This window comes from Patagioenas fasciata, chromosome 33, assembly GCF_037038585.1.
Source record: "Patagioenas fasciata isolate bPatFas1 chromosome 33, bPatFas1.hap1, whole genome shotgun sequence".
NCBI classification, from domain to species: domain Eukaryota; kingdom Metazoa; phylum Chordata; class Aves; order Columbiformes; family Columbidae; genus Patagioenas; species Patagioenas fasciata.
Window position 1 is genome coordinate 2593652 of NC_092552.1, and position 27823 is coordinate 2621474.

The 27823-nt window shown below is 50.1% G+C and overlaps 1 protein-coding gene across 2 annotated transcripts; it reads right to left on the minus strand.

Annotated features, from left to right (window-relative positions):
- Positions 1 to 3248: 3248 nt before the first annotated feature.
- LOC139826029 (dynein axonemal heavy chain 9-like) lies at positions 3249 to 27619 on the minus strand. 2 transcript variants are annotated; one of them, XM_071800812.1, is made up of 10 exons: positions 27205 to 27619; positions 15658 to 15854; positions 14846 to 15004; positions 13233 to 13363; positions 11389 to 11600; positions 10962 to 11195; positions 8286 to 8453; positions 6289 to 6405; positions 5414 to 5564; positions 3249 to 4434 (listed from the first exon to the last, which is right to left on the minus strand). In XM_071800812.1, exons 3-10 carry the CDS (start codon positions 15001 to 15003, stop codon positions 4265 to 4267), a joined length of 1341 nt encoding a protein of 446 aa, XP_071656913.1. In that variant the 5' UTR covers position 15004; positions 15658 to 15854; positions 27205 to 27619; the 3' UTR covers positions 3249 to 4264. The 2 variants fall into 2 exon arrangements, with proteins under 2 accessions (XP_071656913.1, XP_071656914.1); XM_071800813.1 differs by lacking the exon at positions 15658 to 15854.
- Between the last annotated feature and the right edge of the window lie 204 nt (positions 27620 to 27823).

The window sequence follows — 27823 nt, forward strand, 5'->3', positions numbered from 1 at the left end:
TGGGTGACAGAAATTCAGTATATTGTATGGGCAATGGCAGGGGTGAGGAGTATCTACAATACTAAAGTGACTATGTCCACAATGACAAGAAGAGGAAAGAAAGACGGAGCGCAGAAGGGTGAAGGGAGCAGTTTGAGGAGGTGGATGGAAGAGGATGGGATGGGAGGAAGGGAAAAGCAGGGGATTGAGGGAGCAGGAGGCCAAGTGAGATAGAACCAAACTCCCCTCCCTTTTATGCACTGGAATGTCTGAGACATCCCCACCATGGTGTCAAGGATGTCTTACCCTCTTTCCCTCTCCTCCATGGAAGGTGAGCTCTGGAAGATTCTTTAATGTTGAAGGGTTGCAAATACATCCTCCCTTTAGGCAAAATGAGGTGCTCCTATCTGCTCTGAAGGGCATGAAGGGGCTGCTAAGCAGGCACCTGAGGACATGAGGCAGTCCTCAGTATGGAAAGCTGAGAGCAGCGCAGAAGCACTCAGAGACTGGAGCTGAGAACATGCTCAGCACGTCACAGGCTCCAAACCCTGGCACCAGGGTGAAGGGTGGAAAACATCCCCTGGGGCCATTTGCTTCCCACCTTAGCAAGGAGATTCCAAGGAGCTGGACAAATCCTTTGTCTGAGAGCCAAGCTGGAATGAGCTCTGGAACCTCAACACTTTTCTCTAACAGCAGCAAGTCCCAGGGAAAGGGGGAAGTGTTTGATGTTTTCCCAGGCCCCTGAGATTCAGCACCTCCGCAGCAAATGGCATTTCACATTTGAGAGGCCCCAGCTCTCATCAGGCCCCAGAACCTTTGAATCCACCTCTGCACTCTGCTGGCTTGGACCCTGCCTCTGCTTTGGGCAGGGGGATGGTCAGGCCTCCCTGTGCTGGAGAGGGCAGCCCTAGGGAACAGAGACCTACTGGAAGCCTCCTGCACCACAATTAAGGAAATCCAACAGCCACAACACTGAAGTAACAAAACAAACCTTTCCTGGGATTTTTATACCCTTTCAGGAAGCTCAGATTTCAGGTAAACATAACACGAACCCACGTCTGTAGGATGATGCTCCTACGCTCCCCACACCAGCGTCAAACCAACCTGCTCTGGAGATGTTGACACCAGTTAACATCTGGCTACTCACAGACTTTCTGGCTTTAATTACAATCTGCGCTGCTTAAACTGTAATCCTGATATTTTACCAGGAGACAGAGCCCACAAAGGGGATGGTTAATTCATGTCACCCATAACAGATGCTCCAGGGACCTCAGCAGAACAGATCTAGTAGCGATCCCACCAGACTTGCCATGCACGGTGGGGCACAGCTTGGAGACGTGCCCTCCAGCAGACAGGAAAGCTAGTTCTTACCTGGGGATCAAAATTAACTGTGATCAGTTTGGTTTCTGGATCTCGCCGGATAAGCGGTTGAGTAAGGTTGTACTGTGATTTTTCAGAGACTGTCTGGGACCAGTCTGCATAGAGCTTCTCCTGATACCTGCCGAAAAACAAACAAACAAATTAAAACATCCACCACGTAGCTGCCAAGCCCGCACACCAAGACATAGAACCAAATAAAAGCCAAGTCCACTTCTGAGGGCTGAAGAACATCAAGGAATATTTAAAACCCACCCACACCACCTCCATAAAGATCTTGGCTTCAAAGACAAACACCTGAAAACCAGTGACAGCATCAAGTCAGGAAAACAAAGATCCCCCAAGTACCATTCTTAGCAGAGGATTCAAATTTGGGGACAAACATTCAAAAGCTCAGAGCAATCAGTTCAGTTTTAGCATCAAACATTAAGATATTAAGTGAGGTGCAACAAATCCCACTCCCACTTGTGGAATACACACATTACAGCCACGGTAAGTACACTGTGAATGGGCACAAGTGGATTGAGACTTCTGGTCAGCTCAGGTTTTCTACCACAGCATCTCCTACATCCAAAAGAATCTCGTTCCAACATTTCTGCTGGGCTGCACAGCCCCTGTCCCTCCCATGCAAACTTCTCATTTCAAGATATCACAGAAAGACTGTGGTGTGTAGCAAAGGATTCCTCCTCCTCTCTCATCACAAAATTCCTTCTGGCTTAGAAAGAGACATTCTCAGGCCCTGGGCTTGCAAACGTGCTGAAAGGTGGTTTAGAGAAGGAGAAGGAAATGGCCTCAAGTTGCACCAGGGGAGGTTCAGACTGGATATTAGGAAACATTTCTTCCCCAAAGGGCTGTCGGGCATTGGAACAGGCTGCGAGGGCAGTGGTGGAGTCATCATCCCTGGAGGGGTGGACAGACGTGGAGACGAGGTTCTCAGGGACACGGGGCAGTGCCAGGGTTGTGTTAATGGATGGACATGAGGGTCTCTTCCAACCAAAACAATTCTATGATTCTATAAGGTTTGGCTTTTTTTCATATAGTTACAGTCATGCCTGAGCCACCACTTACCTGTCGAGCAGCTGGATCATTTCTTCATACTTCTCTATCACCCTTCTTCCTTCAGCAGAGTCCAAGCAGCTGGTGGCACAACAGACAAGCTCAGCGTTACATTTAGCCCTGTGAGGCTGCAGTCTCTATTTACCCCTTCCCAAAACCACCCACCACCTTGCAGGCAGAGCCTGGCTGGGGATCTTACATTCCAACCCCACCATATCGCCCAAAACCATTTCACTGCACAAAAGCTCTCCAAGCCCCAGTGCGCCCTTTTGCGGGTGTTTGCATGGCAACTGGCAAATGAGAACCACGTCCTGGGGGAAGAACAAGGGCCCAGAGCTGCTGGAGGAACACTGGTCTCCGTAACATACTCAATGCTCCGGCGTTTGCACAGAGCAGGGCAACCTCTGCTCACCAGCCACCACTTTCTGAGGTCAAAGAGGCACAGAAAGAAGCAGAGTGTGGCTCCCGGCAGATGAAGCTCTTGGCGGTGCCCAATTCATGCCCCTCAAACCGAAGAGCAAAGGTGTCCCAGAGTGCGGGAGGCAGAGCCCTGGCCACGCTGCCAGGGCTGTACAGCCCAGGGAACAGCAGGCCAGAGGAATTCTTATCATGCTGTCTTTTCCCCACTGTTTCATCTACAATATCCAAGTTTTCCTCAAGATGGTTGTTGATTTTGGAGGACATATTGACAAAACTTGAATTAACTTAACCAAAAGCTGGAAAAAAGGAGCGCCTGAGCAGTCACCGCTGGGCAAGTGCTGAGAAACCTGCTGGAAGTAAACAAGTCCTCTGAGCAAATCCAAGTAAATCCCAGCAAAACCACTTTTGTTTCTCCTTTTTAATCCTTTTTCCCTTTCAACAGCATCATGTCACCACCGTTGCAGAGCATGTTATTAACTACTCTAAACAGAGGACAGAAAATCAGTGTGAAATGCAGATCTGGGTCCTTCATGGTGGACAAAAATTTGCCATTTAGGTTCAAATCAGACATGATAACTTGGGCTCTGTGCTGGGAACAGCCCAAGAGTTTGTTTCATTGCACCAATGTCTTTGCTGCTGCAGAATAACTGTGCACTTAAAGACACTTAATGGCAAGATACAGTGAGAGAAGGTTACGAACATGGTACAGTGACGGTCAAGTTATTTTGGTCAAGTACATTAAAAAAGTGGATCCATTTACACAGAATCCTGACCAGCACACGTGAAGCCATTCCTGTGAGCTACCAGGTGCAGTCCCTAGAGCATCCTCAGTTGTCATAAGTCCAACACTGCCTTGCTTACAGAGCTCTTAAATGTTGTCTCATGTGGTGCCAGCTGTGAGTATGAGGCCATACTTCCCTGACACCATCCGTTATAACAAGCATTTGGGTGATAAATATACCAGCATTGGTTTCTTTCCTTGATCTTGGGAGATGGCTCCTTTGTTTAACGCTGAGGAAGTTTTCTTCTGCCCAACAAAATGCTCGTCTGCTCCCCAACATGCAAACCCAGCTCCATCGATCCATCTCAGCTGAGTCCAGCCCAGCACTTCTCTGCTATTCACAGTTTGGATGATGCCAGAACCAGGACTTGCAGCTGAGGAGGTCCTGGAGAACATGCTGAGTGGGATTGCAGCAGGAAAGGTTCTGATACCTCTTTCAATTGCAACCCGGGAACTATGTCTGAAAGCTGAATAGCCCACTGTGCCTCTTAATCGCTTCAAAACAAATCCAGTGAATGAGTTTCTTAAAAAAAATAATGATCACAAGGAAGCTGAAAAGCACCAGTGCAACCACTTCACACCTCTTTGACTAAGAATTATTTCAGCTATAACCATGGGATAATGTTCACCACAGAAAGAAAATCAGATTGATTACAGAGAAGATAGCAAGGTGGTCATAAAGCAACTTAGCTGGAACAGACACGCACAGATGTGGGATGTGCCTGAAGTGATCAAACGGCACCTGGATTCGCGCTCGCAGCTCCTGCGCCCAGCGCAGCGCTCCAGCCACCGGCGGCATGTTCTTGTGCACAGGGGGGATCCTGGGGAGGGCACATTGGAACAGCATTTGACTGAACGCTGCACTTGCAACCCCAAAGATGCAACAACAGAACCTCATTTGCAGAAAACTGCTCTGATTTCCCAGCTTCCTTCCTTAAATCCAACATCTGCCACACTGATGTAGGTCTGTGACCAAGGCGAGTGCCTCTGGATCTTGAATAAGGAGCTGAGATCGAACGAGAAGCCCAGACTATGTCCAAACCTGAGCTGATGTGAGGTGTCCCTTGCCTGGGACACATTCCCCGCCCCTCACAAACACTGACATAGGGATTTCTGACCAGGAGTTACTTCTGTCCGTCTTATCTAACAGCCACAGAACAACAACCACAAATTCACAGCAAATGATTCTCTCCATGATTCTCTCCAGTCCAGGACTTGTCTCGTTCCAGTATGACCTTTCTGAGGCAAGTAAATAGGTTATTGTTCAAAATGACACACTTGAATCCTCATAATCTGATAGAAATCCACCCATTCCCCCCTGTGCCAACAGTCACGGGGAATAATAAACTTGGAAAAGGCTGATTAAACCCTTGGTTACAAAGTCCCACTCGCATACTTTGCATTTTAAGCATTGTAAGGGAAACAAAATAAATTCGTTCTGAGGAGCACATGAGTGGGTTTGCAGGTCCCATGGGGTGTTGGAGGCAGCACACAAATGTGGAGAGAAACCTCCTGTCACAGCCTCGCTGGGAGAAAAGCTCAGCATGTGTCTCCATTCCCAGTCACATATCATGCATACACATTGGAAAAAGGGTATTTTTACTCCTAACCAATTATTTGCTTTAATACTAAGAACAGAGCTTTCCCAGGCATTTCCATTGCCACTAGGAGCTACAGAGGCTGAAAACATCTGCAATTTGTAAAGTTTTGGGTTCCTTAGAAAAATAAATCATTTCCCCCCCAAATTAATCTCAATCAAACTCCCTGTAAAACCCATTTTACTCAGCACGTTCTACCTACCGAGCTTCAGCTCTGCCTGGATGTGCCGGGAGTAGATCAGCCTGGCGTGGTCCAGGGCCCTGCTGAACATGCTGATGAGGACGGAGTATTTGCCAGCAGCATCTGCAGCGACTACCGGTCGCTCCAAAAGGCTCCCGAACATGTCCAGCAGCTGTTGGGGTGAACACGCAGGAAAAGAAGAGGGGAAAAATTTCCAACCCCGACTCCTGCAGAGAGATCAGCTGGGACCTTCCTCCCCAGCCCAGATGCTTCAATACTGTCCGCACCGATGGGCACTTTGGAAAAAGGAAATTTGCTCCCTTTGTTACGGGGCCTCTCAGACTTTCTCTGGGGTTGGACCACATTCCAACTGTTGTTCTTCAAATGCTTCAAGATTTTCTATTTTTTTCAAAAAACTTACAAAGATAAACACTGTCACTTGCTAAAGGCTTTTCTACAAATGCTTATATTGATTTTTTTAAAAAAATACCATTTATTATTTCTGCAAGATAGATTAATTGATAAATAAACCAGCTTTGTTTCTAGAAAACCTGTTTCCAAAACTGAAACAGATCCATGTATTAATAATATTAACAAATTGATACTAACAATATCAATTCTCACCAGGAAATCCTAGAAAAAGCATGATTTCCCCCAACTTGCAGAGAGAGACACAAATATATCTCCTGGCATCCAAAAGCTTTGTGAGGGACCCACCAGCCTGAGCATCCCAAACCAAGAGCAGCCCAAAAGCTACAAGTCCCACTGTCCCACCAGCAAACACCAGCCCCATGTGCCTGTGGCTCCAGCACTGCCTGGTCTCCTCAGCGTGATTCTCACCGAGCCGGGTGCCCTGATTTCCCTTTTAGGGAAGAGCAAGGGAGCGATAAACAAACCTTGAAGGCGTGGTCCAAGTTGGAGGCGTCATCAAAAGCCTGGATGAAAATGGTGCCCAGCCGACGGTCCATGTCTTCTACTTTCTGCTGGAAACCAAAGGCATCCTGCTCAAAGTCCTGCACAAAGGCAAAACACAAGCTGTGAGGCTGCAAGATGGCACTAGGAAGGTACCTGTAACTCCTCGATCCAGAGATGCCCTCTCTTATTCACCGTGAACTAAGCCACTCCTCTGGCCAATCTTCAGCCATCGCAACGTGGCAAAGTCCTCACGAAGCTTGAGAACATTTCTGTGCTGTCCCATGGCTGAGATGTTGGCCCTTTCTCTGGGAGGGACCCTTTGGTCCTGAGGGCTTTCCACAGCCCACATGGCACTATCTTCAGCCTACAGGCAAGATGGACTATTTCCACACCCTCTCCCCCACCACTTGGCCTGAAGACCACACCATCATCCAGAAAACCCACGGATGCACCTGCTGAGTCCCAAATCCAACCTACTTTCAAGTCAAAACAAGCCTGTGGTTCCATGGTGAGCTGGTTGTGAGTGAGGCAGTTTCAAAACACTCGCACAGGTTGCCCAGAGAGGCTGTGGAGTCTCCACACTTGGACATAGGTAATCTTGGAGATATTTCACCTGACCAGTCACAGTCCTGCTCTAGCTGAGCCTGCTTTGAGCAGGGAAGGTGGACTGGGTGATCTCCAGAGGTCCTTTTCAAACTCAACAGTACTGGGTTTCTGTAATTTCCGTCATCTTCTTGCACTGCTTTTCTTGCTTCAATTGTAATAAATCCTTTGAACTTCAAGAGTAACATCTATATTTGTTTTCCTACACGTAAAAGAGTCCAAATCAAAGACTGAACTTGACAGTCCGTGACAGTCCTTCTGTTCTAGCTTGGACAAAACCACTAAAAATGAGGTCATGTGTCTCTTTTCCAAAGGACAAAGTGCAAGGAAATAGCTTTTACTATTGCTACTGCTGAGCTCCAGCAGATCCAGATGCCATGTTTTAGCTAAAAAAAACGGCTCCAGCAGTGGCAGAGGGTGCAAAACTAGAGCACTGAAAGAACAAACATGACTCAGAGTCACACAAATGGCCATGGGGTCACCAAACCCAAGCCACCTCCTGCAGAGCCACTGTCACCTCTCCTCTGTGCCTGCCCTGCTGAAGGAGGGGTGCTATGGAGCAAGCAGCTTTCCAGCAAGAAACACTGGGGACGTGCCACCCCCTGCAGAGATGTACTGGGAGCTGCAGGAAGCAAAGCACGAGCCACCCATCCCCACACCAGGCAGGTCCCAGAGGGCTGGGAATATTCCTTTAATTAAAGCACTACTGATAATAAAATAGAGCATCCTTGAATTCTGAGAGCCCCAGATGCCATGTGTTCATCTAGGCAGGAGCGAACACATCCCAGAGATGATCTGAGTTGGCCCTCATCAGGCAAACTACCTTGTTTTTCCAAAACTAAGACAGAGTCTTATATTAATTTTTGCTGCAAAAGATGCTTACTTTTTTACATGTATAGCTGCCTGGACCCTATTTAAATTGACTTTTTTATGAACTGTAACTAGGGCTAATTTTTTGAATAGGGTTCATATTTCAAGCATCCTGAAAAATCACGCTATAGCTTGTTTTTGGGGTAGGTCTTATTTTTGGGGAAACATGGTAAATACCAAGAGCAGGAAAGCAAAGAGATGTGGGTGTTGGTATAGCTCTTATACCTCAGCAAGCACCATGTACAGCAAAAGCTTGTGCATAACTCATGGAAATCCCAGTTTCCCAGCTGCACTGATCTAAGGTGCTGATCTAGCAAGATATGTTAGATATAGACGTGCAAGAAGTCCCAAATCTCTGCAGGAAAGGCCAGCGGCTCCCTGTTCCCTCCAGTACCAGATCAGATCATAATGAAAGGAGGAAAGAGCTGGGAAGAAGATAGCAGGAAACTGCTGCTTTGGAAACATGCACATGTTCCTGATGTTCCCGCAAACTGGTCCCACCTACCGTGTTGGTCAGGTCAAGACAGTCATAGGTTCGCTCTGAAAACACCTTGTATGCCTCCTGGAATTCCTCATACATGTCCAGGACCTGCTGGCCCAGGGTCTTCCCTTTAATCCCACTGAATTCAATTTTCTCCAGCTTCATCAAGTCCAAGGAAGTTGCCAGGAGATCCTTCAAAGTCAACGGAGGGAGACACAGGTCATGATGTTGACAAAAGAAGATGACAACAGCTGTCACGACAGAGTTGCACTTGCTGAGGGACCTTCCCAAGCACAGCGCTGGTGCTCAGGCTGGGTGGCAGGGATGGGAAGGGGGGAGCCTGATCTGCCTGTCCTGAGCATCAGTGGCTGCTCATAACACGTCCCTGCCCAGTGAGACCTGCTGCAGCCACTAGAAATACCATGACAACTGTAAAATCGCTTTTAAGTGTATTTAAAGGACAGATCCAAAGCAGGATATGAGACTCTTATATGTCATCCAGCATAGCTAAGAATCCCAATTTTATAGGTATTAACCAAGGACAGATTTCTAATATTTACAGGTACCCAAACTGTCCAAAGCTCCTGCGCAGTCAAACCTCCACGTGTCCAAGTGGGTGTTGCAGCACCTGCCCCGCTGGCCCTCTCTGCTGAGGTGGCACACGGGTCCTTCCCTTCCCTTCCCATCCTCTGCAGCCTGGCAGTGTCACCTCTTGGGAAAATGTCCCGCTCCCCCAGTGGTGGTGGCAGCACTGGGCAGCTCTGCTGCCATCCCACCTCATCTGTCTCCCTAGGTAGGGCCAAGTAAGGGCTGGTTGAACATCCATTGTCTCAGAGGACCAGGAGAAATGTGCACAGGAATGTACTGGTGGCCACTCTCTGCTTGCACTTGTCCTGGGGCCACCCGAGCAGGGCAGCAGGTTTTACCACAGACACGTAATATGAAACAGTGCAACGAACCAAAGGAAAGGGATCCTTCCCTCTTCACGTGCTCATGGGCTACCCATGCACCAGTGTAACTGCAGCTTTTATGAAAATTCGAAAACAAATGCACATATGCATTCATATTCACTTCGACACACCAGCACATCCGCTTGAACAAATACCTAGTAAGGCAAAAAAATAATGTGGAAATACCAGTTGTCCCTTGCTTTGTCTTGCAAGGTTGCTTGAAATGAAGTGATGAGGGGAAATTGAGACGGAGAGAGATGCAGCAGTTTTCCTCATTAACAGGCTGGTGTGCACTATGCTTTTAATTATTGTTTTACAGCTCACTCCGCAGGCTCTCCCTCTGACTCCAGATACTGCAGCTTCTACTGTCCCTGGAGTGTGGGACAGCCACGGAAGGAGGAAACAGACACTGGTCAAAACGCACAGTGCCCCAGCTCAAAACCTCCCCACTGGCTTTTGTCTGCAGCCCATATCCACAGTGTGCCCATGGCATCCATGGAATCCCAGCAGTCAGTGCCCCAGAGCCTTTACAGGGTCCCAGTAAACCTGTCACCAACACTGTCCTCATGATAACCTGCAGTTATTCCTGTGTCTATTTATATTCCTCTCTACACTGACCAGCATAATTTGGTTTATTTCACATCAAACCCTACTGGAAACCATCATTATGAATACTTTTAAAATAGGCACCAGTCATGACAGTTTTCAACATAGTTAATTAAGGAACACATAAAAGTATATGGCACATTTAAAGCAGTAAAACTGCAAACACCAGCAACCTGTACACTGGCCATCCAACCCTACACACTGAGAACGCAGCAACAATCAACAAAGAAATTCATTTGGGATGTGTGTGGAGAGCAGATGAATGTGTGTGGTTAGCCACGTGAGAGATAACAGGTACATGCAAGGTCTGTACAAGAGGTACATACAGTATCTGTATAAGAGGTATATACAGTGTCTGTATAACAGGTACATATGGTGTCTGTATGTCTGTGGTCTCCAGACACAGCCATGTGGTAAGGAGAGCATAGGGAGCTCCCACATTCACACTCAGACCTGCTCTCTGCAGAACATCTCCTGTGGCTCAAGGAGCCCTTGGCCACACTGGGAGCTCAGGGATGACACCCCAATGTCCCTGCCTCAGGTGACAGATCTGGCAAACAGGGACACCCCTGAGCCACAGCACCCCAGTTTGATGGACTATGAGGATGCGAAGGGACAACCTGGTGAGGAACGTGTCCCTGCTCCTCCCCAGGCCCACGTGGCACAGCCAAGGGGATCCTGCCATCTGGCCTCTCCAAGACAGGCAGGACCCAGCTCTAGGGTGTCATAGAATCATAGAACCATTTCAGTTGGAAGAGACCCTTAAGATCATTGAGTCCAACCATAACCTAAATCTGTCTCTGATGGCACCAGGAGACCTGGGAGATTACATTGCTTTATTTACAGCTGTGCAAACCACACCTCCAGTAATCCTCCTTTTCTTGCCCCAACAGGAGCAAGGAGTCCAACGGGACTCCTGAGAGCAAAAAACACACCTATCAACCTGACCAGCTTACATATGCACTGAGCAGGACATAGTAAAACACAGTCTTAGACTCGCTGTAACAGGAGACCTAACAGCAAAAGAGTGGCCCCATTCCCTGGTATCAGGTGAAGCTATAGAAAGGAAAGATGCCAGCAAGTGATCTCCTGGCTACAGAGTTCTCCTGACGGTTTGCAATGTTTTTCAAGACCAGAGTCTCACCTCCACCATCTCCAGTCTCTTCAGGAAGGTGTCCAGCCTCGCAAACACCATCGTGGAGCTGAAGTCCCACTCCCTCACTTCTTGGCCTGGTTCATAATACATGTGCAGTTTTTCCCTTCTCTCCTCAAATGCCTCTTTGAACATGTTCAGGATACCGAGCACCATTCGCACCTTGCCCAGGCTCTCCTCCATGTCCCCTTTCAGAAGGTCTTCTGGAGACAGGTACACCAGGGCCTGGAAGAGCAAAATCACACCTGAGAGGTCACTTCTGCCATCATGGAAAACAAGGACTTCTTGTGTTGAACACATTTGAACCTGTTTATTAAGTTAAATGTTGCCTAAAGAATCACTTTTCCAGGGAAGGACAATAGGAAGAAGGGGAGAGGGGACACAGGGGACTGCAAACACAGGCATCACAGCCACAGACCTGCTCAATGAGAAGGTTGCAGATCTCCTGGAGCAGCACCACTATCCGCACGGGCATGTTGTAGTGCTTGGAGGTGACCCAGATCAAACACACCACGTGGAGCAGGGGGAGCAGGAAAGGCTTCACCTCGCTGAACTCAACCCTCTCTACGTCTTCCAAGCGGCGCTTGAGGGGTGTCAGGTGCAGGTGAACGTCCTGAGCTTCAGTCAAAGCTGTGTTGAGAGACGTGAGAAGCGGTAAGAACCACCCAGCTGCGGTGTGCTGGGTTCCCAGCTAGGTGCTGGCCTCACCACATGGAAAAGTGCCTGGGAAAAGAAACTGTCCTGACAAGCACTGAGCACCCTCAGCCACCTGTGTGCTGCAGGTCACTCACTCGTGAACATCACTCACCTGCGGCAGTAACCAGAACAGAAATAAGCTGATGTGATGGCAGGGGACAGGGAGCTGGGACAGGGCTTCGTGGAGAGCCTGAGTCCACAACTGCTAAAAAGTCACACGGAATTTGCCCAACAGCACCAAAAATACAGTGCTGCCATGGCTGTGAGCCATGGCCTTGCTGTACAGCACGACAGGCTGTACAGCCTTGGCCTGAGCCCTTTTTAGCTCAGTTTTGGCTCAAGCAACTCCTTGTCCAGTGGGCAGATGACGACGGCCCCACCAGTCCTGACTGTAATAGAAAACCTGTCAACAGTAAAGCAACTGATGTCTGACTCGTCGAAAGCTTTAGCTTAGCTCTGTACAGCTGTGTGGTTTTACCCTGAAGAATTACCCCAGAGCGCAAGCATTAATAAAACCAGATCGTTGTGCAATTAAACCTGTGGACCAACAAGAAGTGACGGAAGTGCTTGAATGCATGCAAAAATAACCCCTAAGGCCCAAGACCAAGGAAGAAGAGACTCCCACTATCAGCATCACCCTCCCAGCAAATCCACCAACAGCAGCCACACCAGTACAATGCCAGGGAAAGGGGCAGAGACTTAAAAGCAGGTGCACACAAATCTGAACTGCGCTGTAATGGAAATTAACAATTATAGTCCAAATTATCCAATTAGGGTTAGTATCGCTGTAGCCGGATTAAAACCAAATATTTGTTGTATTTTGATTAAACCCTTAAAGTATTAATTAGTTTAACAATGAACCCTTGGCTCCTTATATAAGGGGTGTTTCTCCAGCCCATTTAAACTGCACAATGCAGAGTGTGACACAGATCCTTAAGAGATTCAATGTTTGCACGTGAAGTGGTGAAGAACAGTGTTTTCTGCCAGCACGTGCACAGCTAACACAGTCTAGACGGTTTCATTGTGCCAGAGAGCAGCTGGGTTGGACATGGATGTCCAGCTGTGTTGGTCTGCAGGGACAGACCAGCAGGACTACACTGTTTTTCACTACAGACAGGGATTTGCAATATTTCCTTGGGCTGCGCTCAACTCCCCTAAGCAAAGCAAAGCAAGGAAATTCGGGCTGCAGTGGCCAAAGCCTGAGAAGCAGCGCTCTAACAAAGCAGTCTTAGGTACAAGATCTGTCCTCTTAGTCTGAACTCCCGTTCCTGCATAATAACACCAGAGGAGCTGGTGGAAGTTGAGGTGAGTCCTGTTAGAGTAATGCAAACACTTTATTACAGCAGAATAAATTCCCAAACCCATTCACCCTGAACTTTGGCAAGAGTCTGGCTCAACAGACCAGCGATGGAGCTTGTCCCAGCCTGGAAACAAAAGCCTAGACTCAAGCACAAGCAGCCCAGTCTCAATTCACAAACTAGAAAGATTTGGCTTGAAATCAGTCACACCAGGCCATGAAGAAAGGCCAGAAGCCAGCACTGTGGTAAAGTTGCCCCAGCATCTCACCTGCCTCAACATCCATTAGCATGGTTTTGAAGGCTGGGATGTAGCTGCTCTCAACTCTCTCCAGCAGCTCCATCATGTTCCTGACCTTCCTCGTTGTCAGCTGGTTGTAAATGCATTCCAGGTCATCACACCTACAGCAACCGAGACACAGAATCACAGAATCAGTTGGTTGGACGAGACCCTCAAGATCATCGAGTCCAACCATAACCTAACCCCTGGCACTGCCCCGTGTCCCTGAGAATGTCATCTCTGTGACTGTTCAACCCCTCCAGGAATGGTGACTCCACCACTGCCCTGGGCAGCCTGTTCCAATGCTTCACAACCCCTTCTGGGAAGAAATGTTTCCTAATATCCAACCTCAGCCTCCCCTGGCGCAACTTGAGGCCGTTTCCTCTCATCCTGGCGCTTGTTCCTGGGGAGCAGAGCCCGACCCCCCCTGGCTCCAAGCTCCTTTCAGGCAGTGCAGAGATCAGAAGGTCTCCCCTCAGCTCCTGTTCTCCAGCTGAACCCCCCAGGTCCCTCAGCCACTCCCATCACACTTGTGCTCCAGCCCCTCACCAGCTCTATTCCCTTCTCTCAACTCACTCCACTACCTCAAGGTCTTTCTTGGCCTGAGGGGCCCAAAACTGATTTGAGGTTTGGCTTCCCCAGCGCTGAGTACAGTGGGACAGTCATTGCCCTGGGCCTGCTGGCCACACTGTTCTTGATGCACACCAGGATGCTGGTGGCCATGTTACCCACCTACACTGGGCCATCAGCTGTCCCCCAACATCATCTGTTTCCCCTGGGCCTGATTCAGGGCTTCCTCCAGCTACACATGGACTGTGGAAATGGGAGAAAGCTGCATGAGGCACAGACAAACCCTACAGGACAGAAAGTGCTGAGTTCAGCATGACAGCAGCTCTGCTACTGACAGAACATCGCTGAAAAAAAGCCATCGTGTTTCTGCAGGCATTAGCAACAGCTCTCCAGCCAGCAGGGCTTTGCCCCGAGTCAGCCTGAACCAGTACAGCACAAAGGTTTTCAAAGGGCAGGAGGAAATACCACTCCCAGGCTCCTGAGCATCTAAAGCCCCTCTGGCCCTGACAGATGAACAGCAGCCAGCTGAGATGCACCATTTCCAGACAGCCCCCAGCAGGTGTCCATCAGCAATTACTCCTGTGGATGGCTCCTAGTGAACAGTGACGAAAGAGTGCCCAGAGCGGGTGTGGAGTCTCCTTCTCTGAGACATTCGAACCCGCCTGGACCCACCTGTGTGATCTGCTCTGTGACCCTGCGTGAGCAGGGCTTGGACTGGGGGATCTGCAGAGGTCCCTTCAGCCCAACCAGGCTGGGATTCTGTAAAGGGCATTTCTGAAAAAAGTCCCTTGAGGTGTAGCCCCTGTGGTGGGGCTAAGTTAAAACACAGCCAGCTGCCCAGTGACCTCCCAGGCACTTTGCAGATCATGATGATTTTCTGTGCGGGAGCAATTTTCCTTAGTTGAAGCCTACATGAACCCCAAGTGGCCTGTTCTTCTCAACTCATGGAATTAGCAGCTCCACCACCAGCACTCTCCCTCTACACAAAACCAGCACCACAGGGCACCATGCACTGGCCAGGCTGCTCTGGGTACCTGTTCTTCCAGAACTCCAGCTCCACCTTCGGGTTCGGATTGCTGCCTTGCAGGAGAGGCTCTGGAGACTCTTTCTTCAGTGCCTCCTGGATCTGGTGGCTCCAGTCTATGATGGCCGACTCCATGGCATACACCAGAGATTTATCTATCCGTTCCATGCTGTAGTAAACAGAGTACGTGATTAACTTTGTTGATGTGCATTGCTCAGTTGGATCTACTTCCAATGGCCATGTGGGCAGCTGGATTTTACAGGGTTTCACATTTCAAAACCACAAAACAATCAAACCCCATAAGATTTTGTCACTGGTTTAATATAGGAATTACACTCTGGAGAAAATGGCTGAATGTCTGCAGCAGTGTGGGCAACAACACTGTTCATAAAGTGAATGGTGGAAATGAAGAGCCAGTCGCCACCTCTCTGCACAGCCAGTCATTGTCACATCAGATCCATTCAGGTTCAGGATCTGACCTGGAGACTCACACATCCAGCAAGATTCTCTCTCCCCATACCATTCTCCCTCAAAATATTCTACATCCCTGCAGTCATTAACTCACTTAATTCAGCAAGAAACACCACCAAGTGGGCTGGGAAGCTGAGGACAGGTCACCCCACTGCCTTGGAAGCAGTAACTTCTCACAAAATCCCACCCGCACCACGTCCTGTCTGAGGAGTGATTCATTCCACTGCACCCACACATCTCCTGGGGTTCCACAGGGGCACGCACGCAGCCCAGACACGATGACAACTTGATGTACAAACGCATCTGCTTCTCTGGACCTTCCAGAACCTGTTATTTTGGGGTGGTACTCACGATTTCTCATTTTCCAGATCAATGTCCTCAATTCCCTCTGAGCCAGCTGGGAGAGGCAGCAAGGTCTTGCCGTCTACTTGGCCAACAACTGTGAAAATGGTACTTTTGAGGTTGTGGACATGACGCACGATGTCTTGTGACACCACTTGTGGCCAGCCCTGATGGTTCTTCTTGTTCGTTAGGATGGGCACGATCACCTACAGCGGGAGTCACGGAAGACCAATGGAGAAAAAAGTGCAGCAGGAGACGGACAGGCCACCAGGCTCTGAGGTCTGTGCTTGGCCAAGCCTGGAGACCCATATTCATTGCTGTCTCAAGCAGCTCCCATGTGAAATAGAGGCAGCTGATGATGAATGGGCATCTCTACAGGCCCACTTTATACAGCAGAACACCCTTTTCCCCAAATCCAAGCAGCCAAGGAGGGTGGAAGCCAGTAGGCAAAGTGAGCAGCCCCATCCCCAGGCTCTCCCAGCCTTTCAAGCCCGCAACTGGAGATGGCCCCATGGGCTGCTGTCCCTTGCCCTCACAACTGTCCCCGGTGCTTGGTCCCCATGTCCCTGCCCATGGGCACAGCCGTCAGGCTGCCCTTTGAGCCTGCCAGGGCTGGGCTGAGCTCAGTGTGCTGCAAGGGAAGGTCTGCTGGTACCCCCTGGGATACCCTGGTGGTGAGGGTCCCCCAGGTCCCAGCTGCAGCCCACCAAACAGGAGCTTTGCCTTTATCAGCACTTTTACTGACCCGGCAGCATGGGGTTGTGGGGCTGGTCGGGGTTTGCCCAGATTTGAGCTGCTTTTGGCTTGTTTGAGCTGTGACAGCAACACCGTGTCTGTCACCTATCCTGGCTGGCTCTGCACTGGGACCAGCCTGTGGCAACAGCCTAACAAAGCCAGGTTGTCCCTAGTGACAAACAACAGCCCTTTGTGTTACTGGACTCAGGGTGGGGGTAGGGGAGGGGGGGGAGGTGACTAAAGGCATAAAAATAGCTGCAAATGGACATAAAATTGAAACGGAATAAAGCAGCTCAGCACCTCCATGGTGCTGTCCCAGGATGCTGAAGACTCTTTGGAACTGTGGCTGGCTCTGTAGACCCGAAGAAGACCCGACCAGCCACCTTCGTGCCCAGGGAGCCGTGGGAAGGGGGAGCACAACCCCAGGGAACACACGGGCAGGTGCTGACGAGTTCACCTTCAGCAGTTTTAGCTGCATTATTAGCAAGATGTGTCTCTATTACTTAAAGCATGTGGACTGCTAATGCCAGTGATGTTGTAACCAGGCAAATGACAGCCGTTCATTTTCTTTCTGACTGTTAAAATGATAACTGGACTCAGGATGAAGCCCCAGCCCACAGAGCAGGTGTGTTCCCTTCGGCACCGCAGGAGTGAAGCAACAAGTGGACAAGGTCACCAGCTGTGACCCCTCACTGAATAAAGACAAAGTGTGGGCAGAGGAACACACGACCCCAACCCCAGGAAATTCAAGACCTTTTTCACCTTCACGCAGACCCACCCCATCTGCCTGACCCAGCACCACCGCTGCTTTTGCCTTCAAGTGAAGCTTGAGAGGAAAATAGGATGAAAACCAGGCACAATCTGCTCCCTGCAGAAATACTGCATGTCTGCACAGGGGAGAGCAAAGCCTGCAAACACGCAGCTGGGACGCACAATCCCGGCTCCCAAAGGCATTCAGAAAACAGGATTTAACAGGATCTGCCAAAGTGTTCCTACCCCACCATCTACCCATAGCAGACGGTGCTTGCAATGCTATTGGCCAGCCGTGATGCAAAACCACTGTTTGTGCAGACTTCGCAAGACCACGGGGCTCATCAAAACAAAAGCTCCCCGTATAAATAATGTGTTTTCTCACAAAACCAGGATAACCAGTCTGGCAGCCTGCTCTTGGGAATCCAATCTATCAGTCACCATCTTAATATACCAAACATCATGATCAGAGCTTCTCAAATCCAGCAGCTCCTCTGCTTTCCCATTACAGCCTCATTCCTGAGACTTCTCCCGGTGAGGAGCCATCAGGAATAAACCGAAACAACATTGTCTAGTTCAGGCTAATAACACAGCAAAGCAAAAGCACTCGAACCTCTTGACGATCTCTTTAAGAAAACATCAGCCCACCTGAGATAACCCGACACTGAGCTACAGGAGGCTCCTGAACATCACAAAACACTTTTTCACTAGGAGAGTAATCGAGCACTGGCCCAGGTTGCTCAAAGAGGTTGTGAAGTCTCCATCCTTAGAGATAATGAAGAGCTACCTGGACATGGCCCTGGGCAACTGGCTCTGGATGGCCCTGCTTGAGCAGGGGTTTGGAGTAGGTGACCTGCAGATGTCCCCTCCAGCACCTGTGGGTACATCAGTCCCACAAGGACCCCACTGATAGACAGAGCTGATGTGGATCAGCATTCAGGTGGTTTATATGAGTTCTAAAGCCGTCCATGGTACTGCAAAGGGCAGAGTTAAGGGTACAAGTGCATCAGCAGAGAAGGGAGGGAGGCCAAGGAGCCTGTCTGTAGGAGGGGACACCTTCCCCGCTGCCATGTGCGAGGGGCACCCGGTACTCATGGGTGCCAGGGCTCCCTCTGCACCTCCGGGGCTGCCCAGGCCTCACAGGATCCCAGCCTGGTTAGGTTGAAGGGATCTCTGCAGATCCCCCAGTCCAAGCCCTGCTCACGCAGGGTCACAGAGCAGATCACACAGGTGGGTCCAGGCGGGTTTCAATGTCTCAGAGAAGGAGACTCCACACCCGCCCTGGGCAGCCTGGGCCAGGCTCTGCCATCTCCCAGCAAACAAATTTCTCCTCATGTTGAGCCTGCCCCCGTGGCCCCTCATCCTCACCTCCTCCACGAGGGCGGCAAAGTGCCGCAGGGCATCGGCGGGCAGGTCCCCGCAGAGCAGCTCCCCGGGGCCGGCGCCGGGGGCCCGCAGGAAGAACAGCCCCTTGCGGCGGGCGGCGGGGGGCGGCGGGGGCGGCCCCAGCTCCAGCTCCCCGGCCGGGCCCCGCCAGAGCAGCAGCGCCGGCCCCGCCGGCCCCGCCAGGAAGCTCCGCAGCAGCGGCCCCGCCGCCTCCCCGCCTGCCCAGCGCTCCCAGCGCTCCGCCGGCACCCCCAGCCCCCGCGCCGCGCACCGGCACAGCCGCTCGGCGCCGGGCACCGGCTCCACCGCCTGCTCCATCCGGCCGGCACCGGCGGGTGTTGGCGGGGAAGAGCCGCGTTGCCCGGGGGAAGGGACACTGCGAGGAGCCGGGGGCGGGCCGGGGCGGGACCCAGCTCGCCTGGGAGACGCAGCTGCCCCGGGCAACCACGGGTATCAACACAAGCTGGGGATGGAGGGCCTGAGAGCAGCCCTGCGAAGGACTTGGGGGTGCTGGGGGATGCTCCCTCTGGGGGGGGTCTGGATACCACTGGATCCACCTGGGCACCCCCAAAGTGGCTTTTTAGCACTTATTTTTCTCCTGAAAAAGCAAACACAGTGGGGCTTTCTCCCACCTGGTTTGGCCTTTAGGAAGGGAAGAGCAGAAGAAGGGGCCTTGGGGACTAGAACCACTACGCAAACATTTGATTAGGGAGACAGGAGCTAGAGATTTGTCTGTCACTGTGGAAGAGGTGACAGCGGTGTGATCTTTGCCTCCAGACTAATCCCAAAAATATGCCCAAGCTAGAAATGGGTCAAATGGGGAAAGGGAATGGGCCTGGACCACAATGGCAAACTGATTGTTCAGAACTCCCAGGAAAAGGGGGGTACCGATATTTGTTGGTATTAACTGATGTTTTTTCAGGTTGGCCAGAAGCGTTCCCTACCAGGACAGCAAAAGCTTAGGAGGTGACTACAACACTGATACACAAAATAATACCAAGGCTTGGAGGCCCAGCTGTTAGATCCTCTGATTGAGGGCCACATTTTACTGACGAGTATGTGAAGTCTTTTGCAGAAAACTTTGAAACCATAATAGGAAGGTCCATTTCAAGACCCCCTGACTGCTACCAATATCAGAGAACAGAATGCCTGGATTCGCCATTCTAGAGTGAAGAAAGCCTGCGAAACACCACGGAGGGTAACCCGGGCGCAACCTGGAAAACTCTGTTTTTCACAGTCACCTTTTGGTCCTTCTGGGGGACCAGCCTGGGTGGTGCTTCCCGCATTGGGAAGAAGAAACCCAAAAGAACAAACAAGTAGAATTTTTGGTAGATATGGGGGCAACACTAATGAAAACCTGGACAGAAGAAACTTCAACCCCATGACGGGAGGGGCCTTTTCTTGTTTTGTTAACTACAGAACCAGCTGTTTGGAGGGCAGAGAAAAGATGGACACACGTCTCTCAAGCTAAAGGACCCCTGACGGAAGAAAGAACCTTGAAAGTATCTCAAGAACCGGGCAATCTGAAATTGAAGTTGACTCGGGGTTGTAAATGGACTGTGGTATAAGCATATCCACAAAGGGAACTTACCAACAGGATTGTGTAAGAAATGTCTAAGAATAGAAGATCAGGAAACCAGAGCTCGGTTGAGGATTCCAGTTGCCACTGGAAGAATAGAAAAAAAATAGCCAAGAATGGTGGGAGGTATTTACTGAAGGGGTGAATGGGAATTTAGAGAGCCCACCAGTGATGAGGAGAACAGAGTGCAGACAGAGAAATCAAATTCCGTGTTGCTCCTGTTGTTCCTAGGAAGTGAAGGCCAAGAGTTGGGAAACGATAAAAAGTCGCCACGCTAACGACAAAAACAGGAAAGGCGGGGACACGGCCCTCGCTGCCGAGAAGACGACGAACTCGGCTGCGGCTGCAACCTGCTCGGCCAGAGAGCGTGGAAACCTGGACCTGATCCTCTTGCCAGGAGCGGTGACTTATTCTTCCCAACTTAGCCTGGCTAATCCCTGTACCAAGTGCTACGAGCGTGTGAGAATAGGAAGACTAACCCAGTATGTTCTACATTATCACACTCGTATTAATTCTGGATGTTATGATAGAACAAAATTGGAGAAGTGTGAAATCCAAGGGCAGAAATTATGGGTAGCAACTAACCTAGAGAAAGGCGGACTCGCTGTAGGCTCTGCCTCCTGCCCTAGGGGAGAACAGAGCATCTGTTTTACACAAGCTGGTAGGAGGGGCTATTCAGATGGAGGGGGAGTGCAAGACAAAACTTGAAACAGAGAGGAGTTTAATAAATGCCCCATAGGAGGAATGCAAACTTGGAAAGATGGTGAATGGCCTGCACAAAGAATATTTGAATACTATGATCCAGCCACATGGGCCCAAGATGAAAACTGGGGATCCCGTACCCCTATATATATGCTAAACCAAATTATTCGGTTGCAAGCAGTGGTTGAAATAAGAAGCAACCAGACGGCTGAGGCACCGAATCTCATAGCGAGACAATTGTCTCAGACCAGAGCTGCAGTGTACCAAAATCAGGGAGCGTGAGATTGGCTTTTAGCTGAAGAGAGGGGGGCGTCTGTGGGAAACTGAATACTTCGGAGTGTTGTTTGGAAAGAGAGAACGATGGGGAAGCCATAACGAAAATAGCAGAGGAGATAAAACGCGTTGCACATGTACCAGTACAGAAGTGGAATTCTATACTTACTAGCCATTGGTGGGGTAACTTATTTGGGGGAGCCTGGTGGAAGAAAATAGGCTTCATGATAGTATGTGCATTTCTGGGTTTACTGTTTGTGCCACGTATGACCCCGTGCTTTGTTCGGTTAATACATTCAGTAGTCCAAGCCATGCAAATCTCAGGCACGCCTATAGATCCTGAAATGGCAGCAAAAGGAACGGGGTATAAACTAATGATTTTAAAAGATAACACCAAACTGGACCTGGCCATCGCACTGGGAAGAAGAAACCCAAAAGGAAAGCGCTAGGAACTGCAGTGAGCGGGGTCACCACGCCAAAGAGCGCGAGCTCCCGCTGCAGCCCAACAGATGCCATTGCTGCCGGGGCACCAGCCACCCGGTCATCAGCTGCCCCAGAAGAGCAACACGAATGTTTTGTTCAACATGAGAATTTGTTTGTTCTTTGAGGGAGAAAGATAAGTCTTCTCCTGTCGAAGCAGCCTTCTTACTTGTGGTCCGAGAAAAGGTTAAATAGGGAATCATCACGTTAGTACAAGAATTTACTAACCTTCCCGAAAAGGGGGGAACTGACAGAGGGAACTAACTAACTAACTAACCCATTACGTTAAGAAAAAACAGAACCTCGTCGAATGCCAAGGTAAGAGGTTTTACAGCACCTAGATGTAAACTTGAGAAGACGAGATAACAAAGATTTACAGCAAAAGGGGGGAACCAGTCTGATTTCAATCGACTTGGCAGCTTGGGTTCCAGTCCACTCAACATAATGAGCCAAAGGTAAAGAGGTCACTGTGACGAGGCTGAAGGAGCCTTCATCCAAAGACCCCTCCTCAAGACCACCAGATGGCACTGCGCAGGTGCAACAGGGAGGGGTCAAGGAGGAGACTACGGAAATGATCACCTGGGACTCATTTTAAGAAGAAGCGGGAAAGGTTATGAATATGTAGAGGCGTTCCTGGGGTCATTATGAATACGTAACACCTTACTGTATTTAAACACACCTCATTCAGCTTCTTTGGGGAACTGAGAACTTGCTGAGCTGACACCAAGTCCTGCTGTGTCCCTGTCACCCGCAGAGTGCCCGCATCCTCCCCACGGTAGCGGGCATTGTGACAAAGGTTCTATGTCAGCTGGCTGTGGCAGCCGAGCGCCCGCTAGGGGAGGGGGAGCCTGTCAGCCCCGGGCCTGTCACTGCCTGCTGTCCCCCCTGTCACCAGCGAGGCCTCGGAAAAGTTTCCAAAACATCCCCAGACTTGGGTCCAGCGTGGCCAAAAGTCTCCAAGAGACAAGTCGGAAAGAAGGATATGGAACAAAGGGAGAAAGCGAAGGGAGCAAGCCAAAGGGAGGGAAGAGGAAAATCTCGTGCCGGGCTGCAGGACTGAAATGGAGGAATGGAAAGACAAAAGCCAGGAAGCAGGAGAGTTTGAGAAAAGGAGAGAGGAAAGAAGAGACATGCAGCCAGACGAGGGGTCAGTGAGAGAGGCTGGCACAGAGAACAGGATGAGAAGGAAATAAGGCAAGGCTGGGCCAAAGGACGTTTCCTTGCTTTATATTTTCTACCACATTCATCTGGAGACGAGCAGGGAAGCCATCAGACCTGATGGATTAGGCCCAAACAAAAACCCCGGCTACTTGAGACACTTAGACTAAGCCTAAAATGCAAAGATCTCTCCATAAGGATGGGTTTTATACTCTACTTCCACAATCTGCTGGCAGTACAAAAGAATAAGCGGCAGATCTACTTAGGCTGAGTCACGGTGGTTTTGTGCAGAAGGATATGGAACAAAGGGAGAAAGCAAAGGGAGCAGGACAAAGGGAGGGAAGAGGAAAAACCAGTGCTGAGCTGCAGGACTGAAATGGAGGAGGTTTTGCATTTTCTTATGATACAGTTGTATAGGTGGCTTCAAGCCTAGACAACACGATTTCACGTTTTTCTTCTGGAGTTATGCATTTGCTGTTCTTTCTTTCTTCTTGTTCTTTTAGCAGGATCATTTTATCTGAGCATGGCAGTGGCCCTAAAGGCACTTGCTTTGATAGAGCTGTCCAATAAGGTGTTGAACAAGTCCTCGCAGACACGCAATGATGTAGCACGCTATAGAAATCAGTGCTTCTGTTACTTCGATTAAAGAAGTAATTTCTCTCAATATTCCAAACCAAGATTCTAACAATCCCATGAGTGGACTATCTACACCTGAATTCTCAGCCAATTCTTCTGCTGAAGCTGTGGTTAGACATATATCACCTTTTTCTGCCAACATCGTATCTGGGACCATGTTATTTTCCCATGCCATTCTACTAGTAGCATCTAATTGCTTGGTGATTCATTTAACTGCTTGTCTAGTATAACTTATAAATAAATGTTATTTATCCCGTCTACATTCTTGTTTGTAGTTACCTACCAAAACAAAAAGGACTCAGAACCCGCAGCTACCTTGACTTCTTGCTTTGTGTTCCTTGGGGACTCCTCTGGGGACCCCAATCTAATTGAAATAAACCCTGTCATCAGAGGAAAGCCCTCAACTCCTTTTTCTGTTGCCCTGATGGATCACAGGGTTCAAATGCCAGGGTAAAAGGAATTTCCAATTGTACGACGTCACAGGTACCTTCCCAGTGGGGGATAAAATGGAATGAAGTGTCATCTTCCCACAGTACCACCAAAGATCCACTCAAGAAGCATCTGAGGACATATGAGGACCAACTTCCCGTGTCTCTGCACACCTACTCATGTTCCTAGGAACTTGGTATCATTCCTGCCGCGTCGTGAGAGACAGGCAGTATGATTTTCAATTATTCCTGAAAATGCCAGGGGGATTTTGATATTTTTCCCTGCAAAGCTGGAAACAGTAGGGAGAGAGTATGACACGACTTATTTCTCCATGCCGTAGAGTCTTGGCATAAGGCTAAGACGCACTCCATCCCCTGTCAATCTTCGCTCCACCCCAGAGGGAAGGGTACCACTTGGGCCACAGGCCTTCCTGCCGCACAGGCATAGCAATTGCTCGTTTAGGCTTTGCACCATAGATTTGATCCATTCTACCCAGGCATTTGTACCTCCATATATTTTGAACCTTCCCAGGGCATCTTTTCTACTAATGTCTATTTGTGATCCATAAACCCCACTTACTGAATCATCTGCTCTCTGTCTTGCAATTAGCAAAGGGTTGCACTGCAGAGACTCACATCCTGGGAGAGACTGTCCTTTAGATAGGGTCATTTTTCTTTGCAACTCTATAACCGTTCATTGCTCACTGTCCATCCCCTAAACTCTGTGCTCCAAATAACACTGTACCAGGAGGGGCAATGAGAGACAGTAACAAAAACTGTGCACTTCTTTAAATCATCCTTAGACTCAGGCCCCTTGGACACGTTTCTTTTCATAACTCCATTCTCTTTAGCTCTGTACATCCCCACAGTTAAGGATGTGGCAATCATCTACTCAAATTGTTAGGGAACCTTCAGTTTCAGTGACGTTTGTTAAGTAACCCATTTGTAAATTCTACATACACAGGATTAACAATCCCCAAAGGTTTCATTTCATTTTCATCTCTGTATCTTTAGTCGAAGGGGGTCATCAGTTGTCAATACTTGCCACTCGTCATTGTCCTTTGGAGGTTCCATTGGCTCTTTAATCCGTGTCTAATGAGTCCACCCTTTCTCAGCTGGTCGTACCACTGTCTCGGTGAGCAGCAGAACTTGAAATGCTCCTTCCCAATCTGGCTGAAGCTTCCGTTTCTTTCCAGGATTTGACCAGGACCCAGTTTTCAGGCTGAAACTTGTGAGCTGCAAACTCTAAAGGCAGAGTTTGTGCCAGAAGGCCTTGTGCCTGAGAGAAGATAGGCAAGACAACCCGAGTATACAGTTTTTGAGAAATAAATCCTTAGTTTCAAACTGTGGAGGTCCACCTGTTCTTAAACTTTTGCTACCACTGCTGCTGCGGCAGTGCTCAGGAGGAAAGCTTCTCCCCAGCTGGCAAGGTGATCAACCAACACTAGTATGTATTTAATTCCACCAGCTACAGGCAAATCACCTTGAATATTTTGAGAGAGTTGTAAACTTGGACCCTGCCCTCCTGCAGGCTGCTTTTTAAGTGCCTTTTTATTTCTTCTTTTACAAACCACCCATCTTTCACAAATTTGCTTGGCTATACTATAAATTCCCGTATTACGTCACACATTGCTTGTGTTCCCCAATAACTCTCCTGATGTAGAATCGCTAATACCTCCCTCATGATTTGCTTATTTAACATTTCTCTACCATCTGGGAGTACCCATTTCCCACTCTGTTCCCTGGCTCCTCATTCTTGGAGGACTTCTTCTTATTTTTCATCAAAAACTGGAATTTCCTGTGAGGCCAGGACCTCAAGCGTGAGATAACTTACAGTTATCACTTCAGGTTTTAAGGCTGCTTCTCAGGCCATTTCATCTGATAACCAATCTCCCCTGACACAAAAGGAGTTTCCCCTCTGATGTCCCAATGGACATCATGTACTACAGCCACTTCTATTGGTGACATCAGATTATGTAACACTTGTCCAACTGGTTCTTCACAAACCAATTCTTTCCCTTTGCTATTCATTAGACCCCATTCTTCCCAGATTTTCCCAAAGGTGTGCACTACTCCAAATGCATATCTAGAACCGTTACAGATGGTACCTTCTTTTCCATCTAACATTTGCAGTGCCTGATTGACAGCGTATAGCTGGCATGTTTGAGCTGACCAGTTATTAGGTAACCTGCCCGTTTCTTATTTCACCACTCACACCTTCAACGATGGCACACCCATTGTGTCTTTTCCCCTGAATTATCCCTGAAGTCCCATCTCTGAGGAGGTGCAGCCCATTGTCATCTCTCCTCAGGAAAGCAGCAGGGTTTAATTTCCTGCTTTCTTTCACCAGAAGAGCGGTGACTGCTGCAGTTTGCACACACTCAAGACACTGGCTCTAAGAGCTTAGATAAGTGTGCCACTGGCTGTCGCTTCCCCCCAGCCCACTTGCTGGTGGAGCAGTGTGGGAGGCAGAACAGGCCACCCTGTGCAAGCATTGCTCAACAGTACCAAAAACATCTCTGTATTATCAACACTGCTTTTAGCACGAATCAAAAAACATAGTCCCATACTAGGTACCACAAAGAACATTAACTCCACCCTGGCCAAAACCAACACAAACTTCCAGGTAATAGAATAGCTCTCAAATTTTCTCCTTATCACCCCCCCAGGCAGTAACTGTGCTTCCACACCCAGAGCCTGTAAAACGTTTGTCTCTAATAAATAAGCTGGGGAATCTTCCACTAATATATTCCTTCCCCACACACTTTTAATTCTTATTATCACAGATAGGGCTGGAGCGCCGCTCCCCGCGGCCGCCGTCCTGTCCGCGCCAGAGACCGCCCCGCCGCCATCTCTAGTGAGGGCACAGCGGCCGCGCTCTCCCCGCCCCGCCACAGACACCTCATCGGCCACCGCCCGAACGGCGCCGGTACCCGAGGAGGAGGACTCGAAGGACGTTAACTCCCCCTCCTCGGCGGGGTGCGCCGCCCGCTTCCCAAGAGCGGCTCCCAGAGCGACCAGCTCCCCTCCTCCCCGGCGGCACGGGGCACGGCCTCAGTGCGGCGGCTTCACTGCCCGCGCCGAAGATGGCGGCGCGACGGGAGCGGGAAAGCGTGAGGCGCTGCAGGCGTCAGGCCCGGCCCGGGAGCCCCCAGCCGCTCCTGCTCCCACGCACCCCCCCGTTTGCTTTACATTTGTGTATCGTATATAAATGCAGGGACAAGGAGCAGCGGCACGGAGCAGGCTGCTGGGTACGAGGTGTTCCCTCAGCACACACACCCACACCCCCCCGTCCCGGGCCGGGCCGCTCCGCGCGAAAGGGAAGGTGAGGGAAAAACAAAAACTAAAGGCACAGAGGCGTCCCGGCTGAAGCCGAGCTGTGCTCATCTACCCTTTGAATGACAATTCCAAAGGCACATCCCCACTCACGAAAGCTGGCGGCTCCGCAGGGTCCCCAGCAGACACAACCACCGGCCGGCGGGGCGGGGGGGGCTCTCCCCGGGATGCTCCCGCAGGGTCCGCAGTCTGAGGACAACGCTCCGCCCGCAGCCCCGCACCGAAACCGCCGGAAGGTCCCACAGCCTCCTTGTCAAGCCCAAGGGAATCCGAGCTGGGCCCGTATACGGTCAGTGCTCCAGAAGCTTCTCCGCTCCCAGGCGTTTCACTAAACGAGGGCTCCGTCTGTCAGCCGAGGGCTGTGGGCGTGACCAGAGCGCCCATCAACCGGAAGTGCCGGGCGCTTTCCTGCGGCTGCAAAGTGCTGCGACATGGGGCTGTGGGCCCCCCGGGGCGGGGCGCGGAGCTGCTGCGTCCCCCCAGTTCTGGGTTCCCCGACCCAGAGCAAAGCGCTCCCCTCCTCCGGCTGCCGACAGTCAGCCCGGCTTCTTGCACAGCCCCCTGGTTACCCCCTCACCCCGTCCCCCCAGTTAGTCCCAGGGGGTGTTTCTGAAGCCCATGGACACCTCAGCCCCACCCGGGGTGCAGGATGGGCCTTTGCTGGCTCTGCCCTGGTGCCCACCGGTTTGCTGCCAGTGCTCCCTCTGGGGGG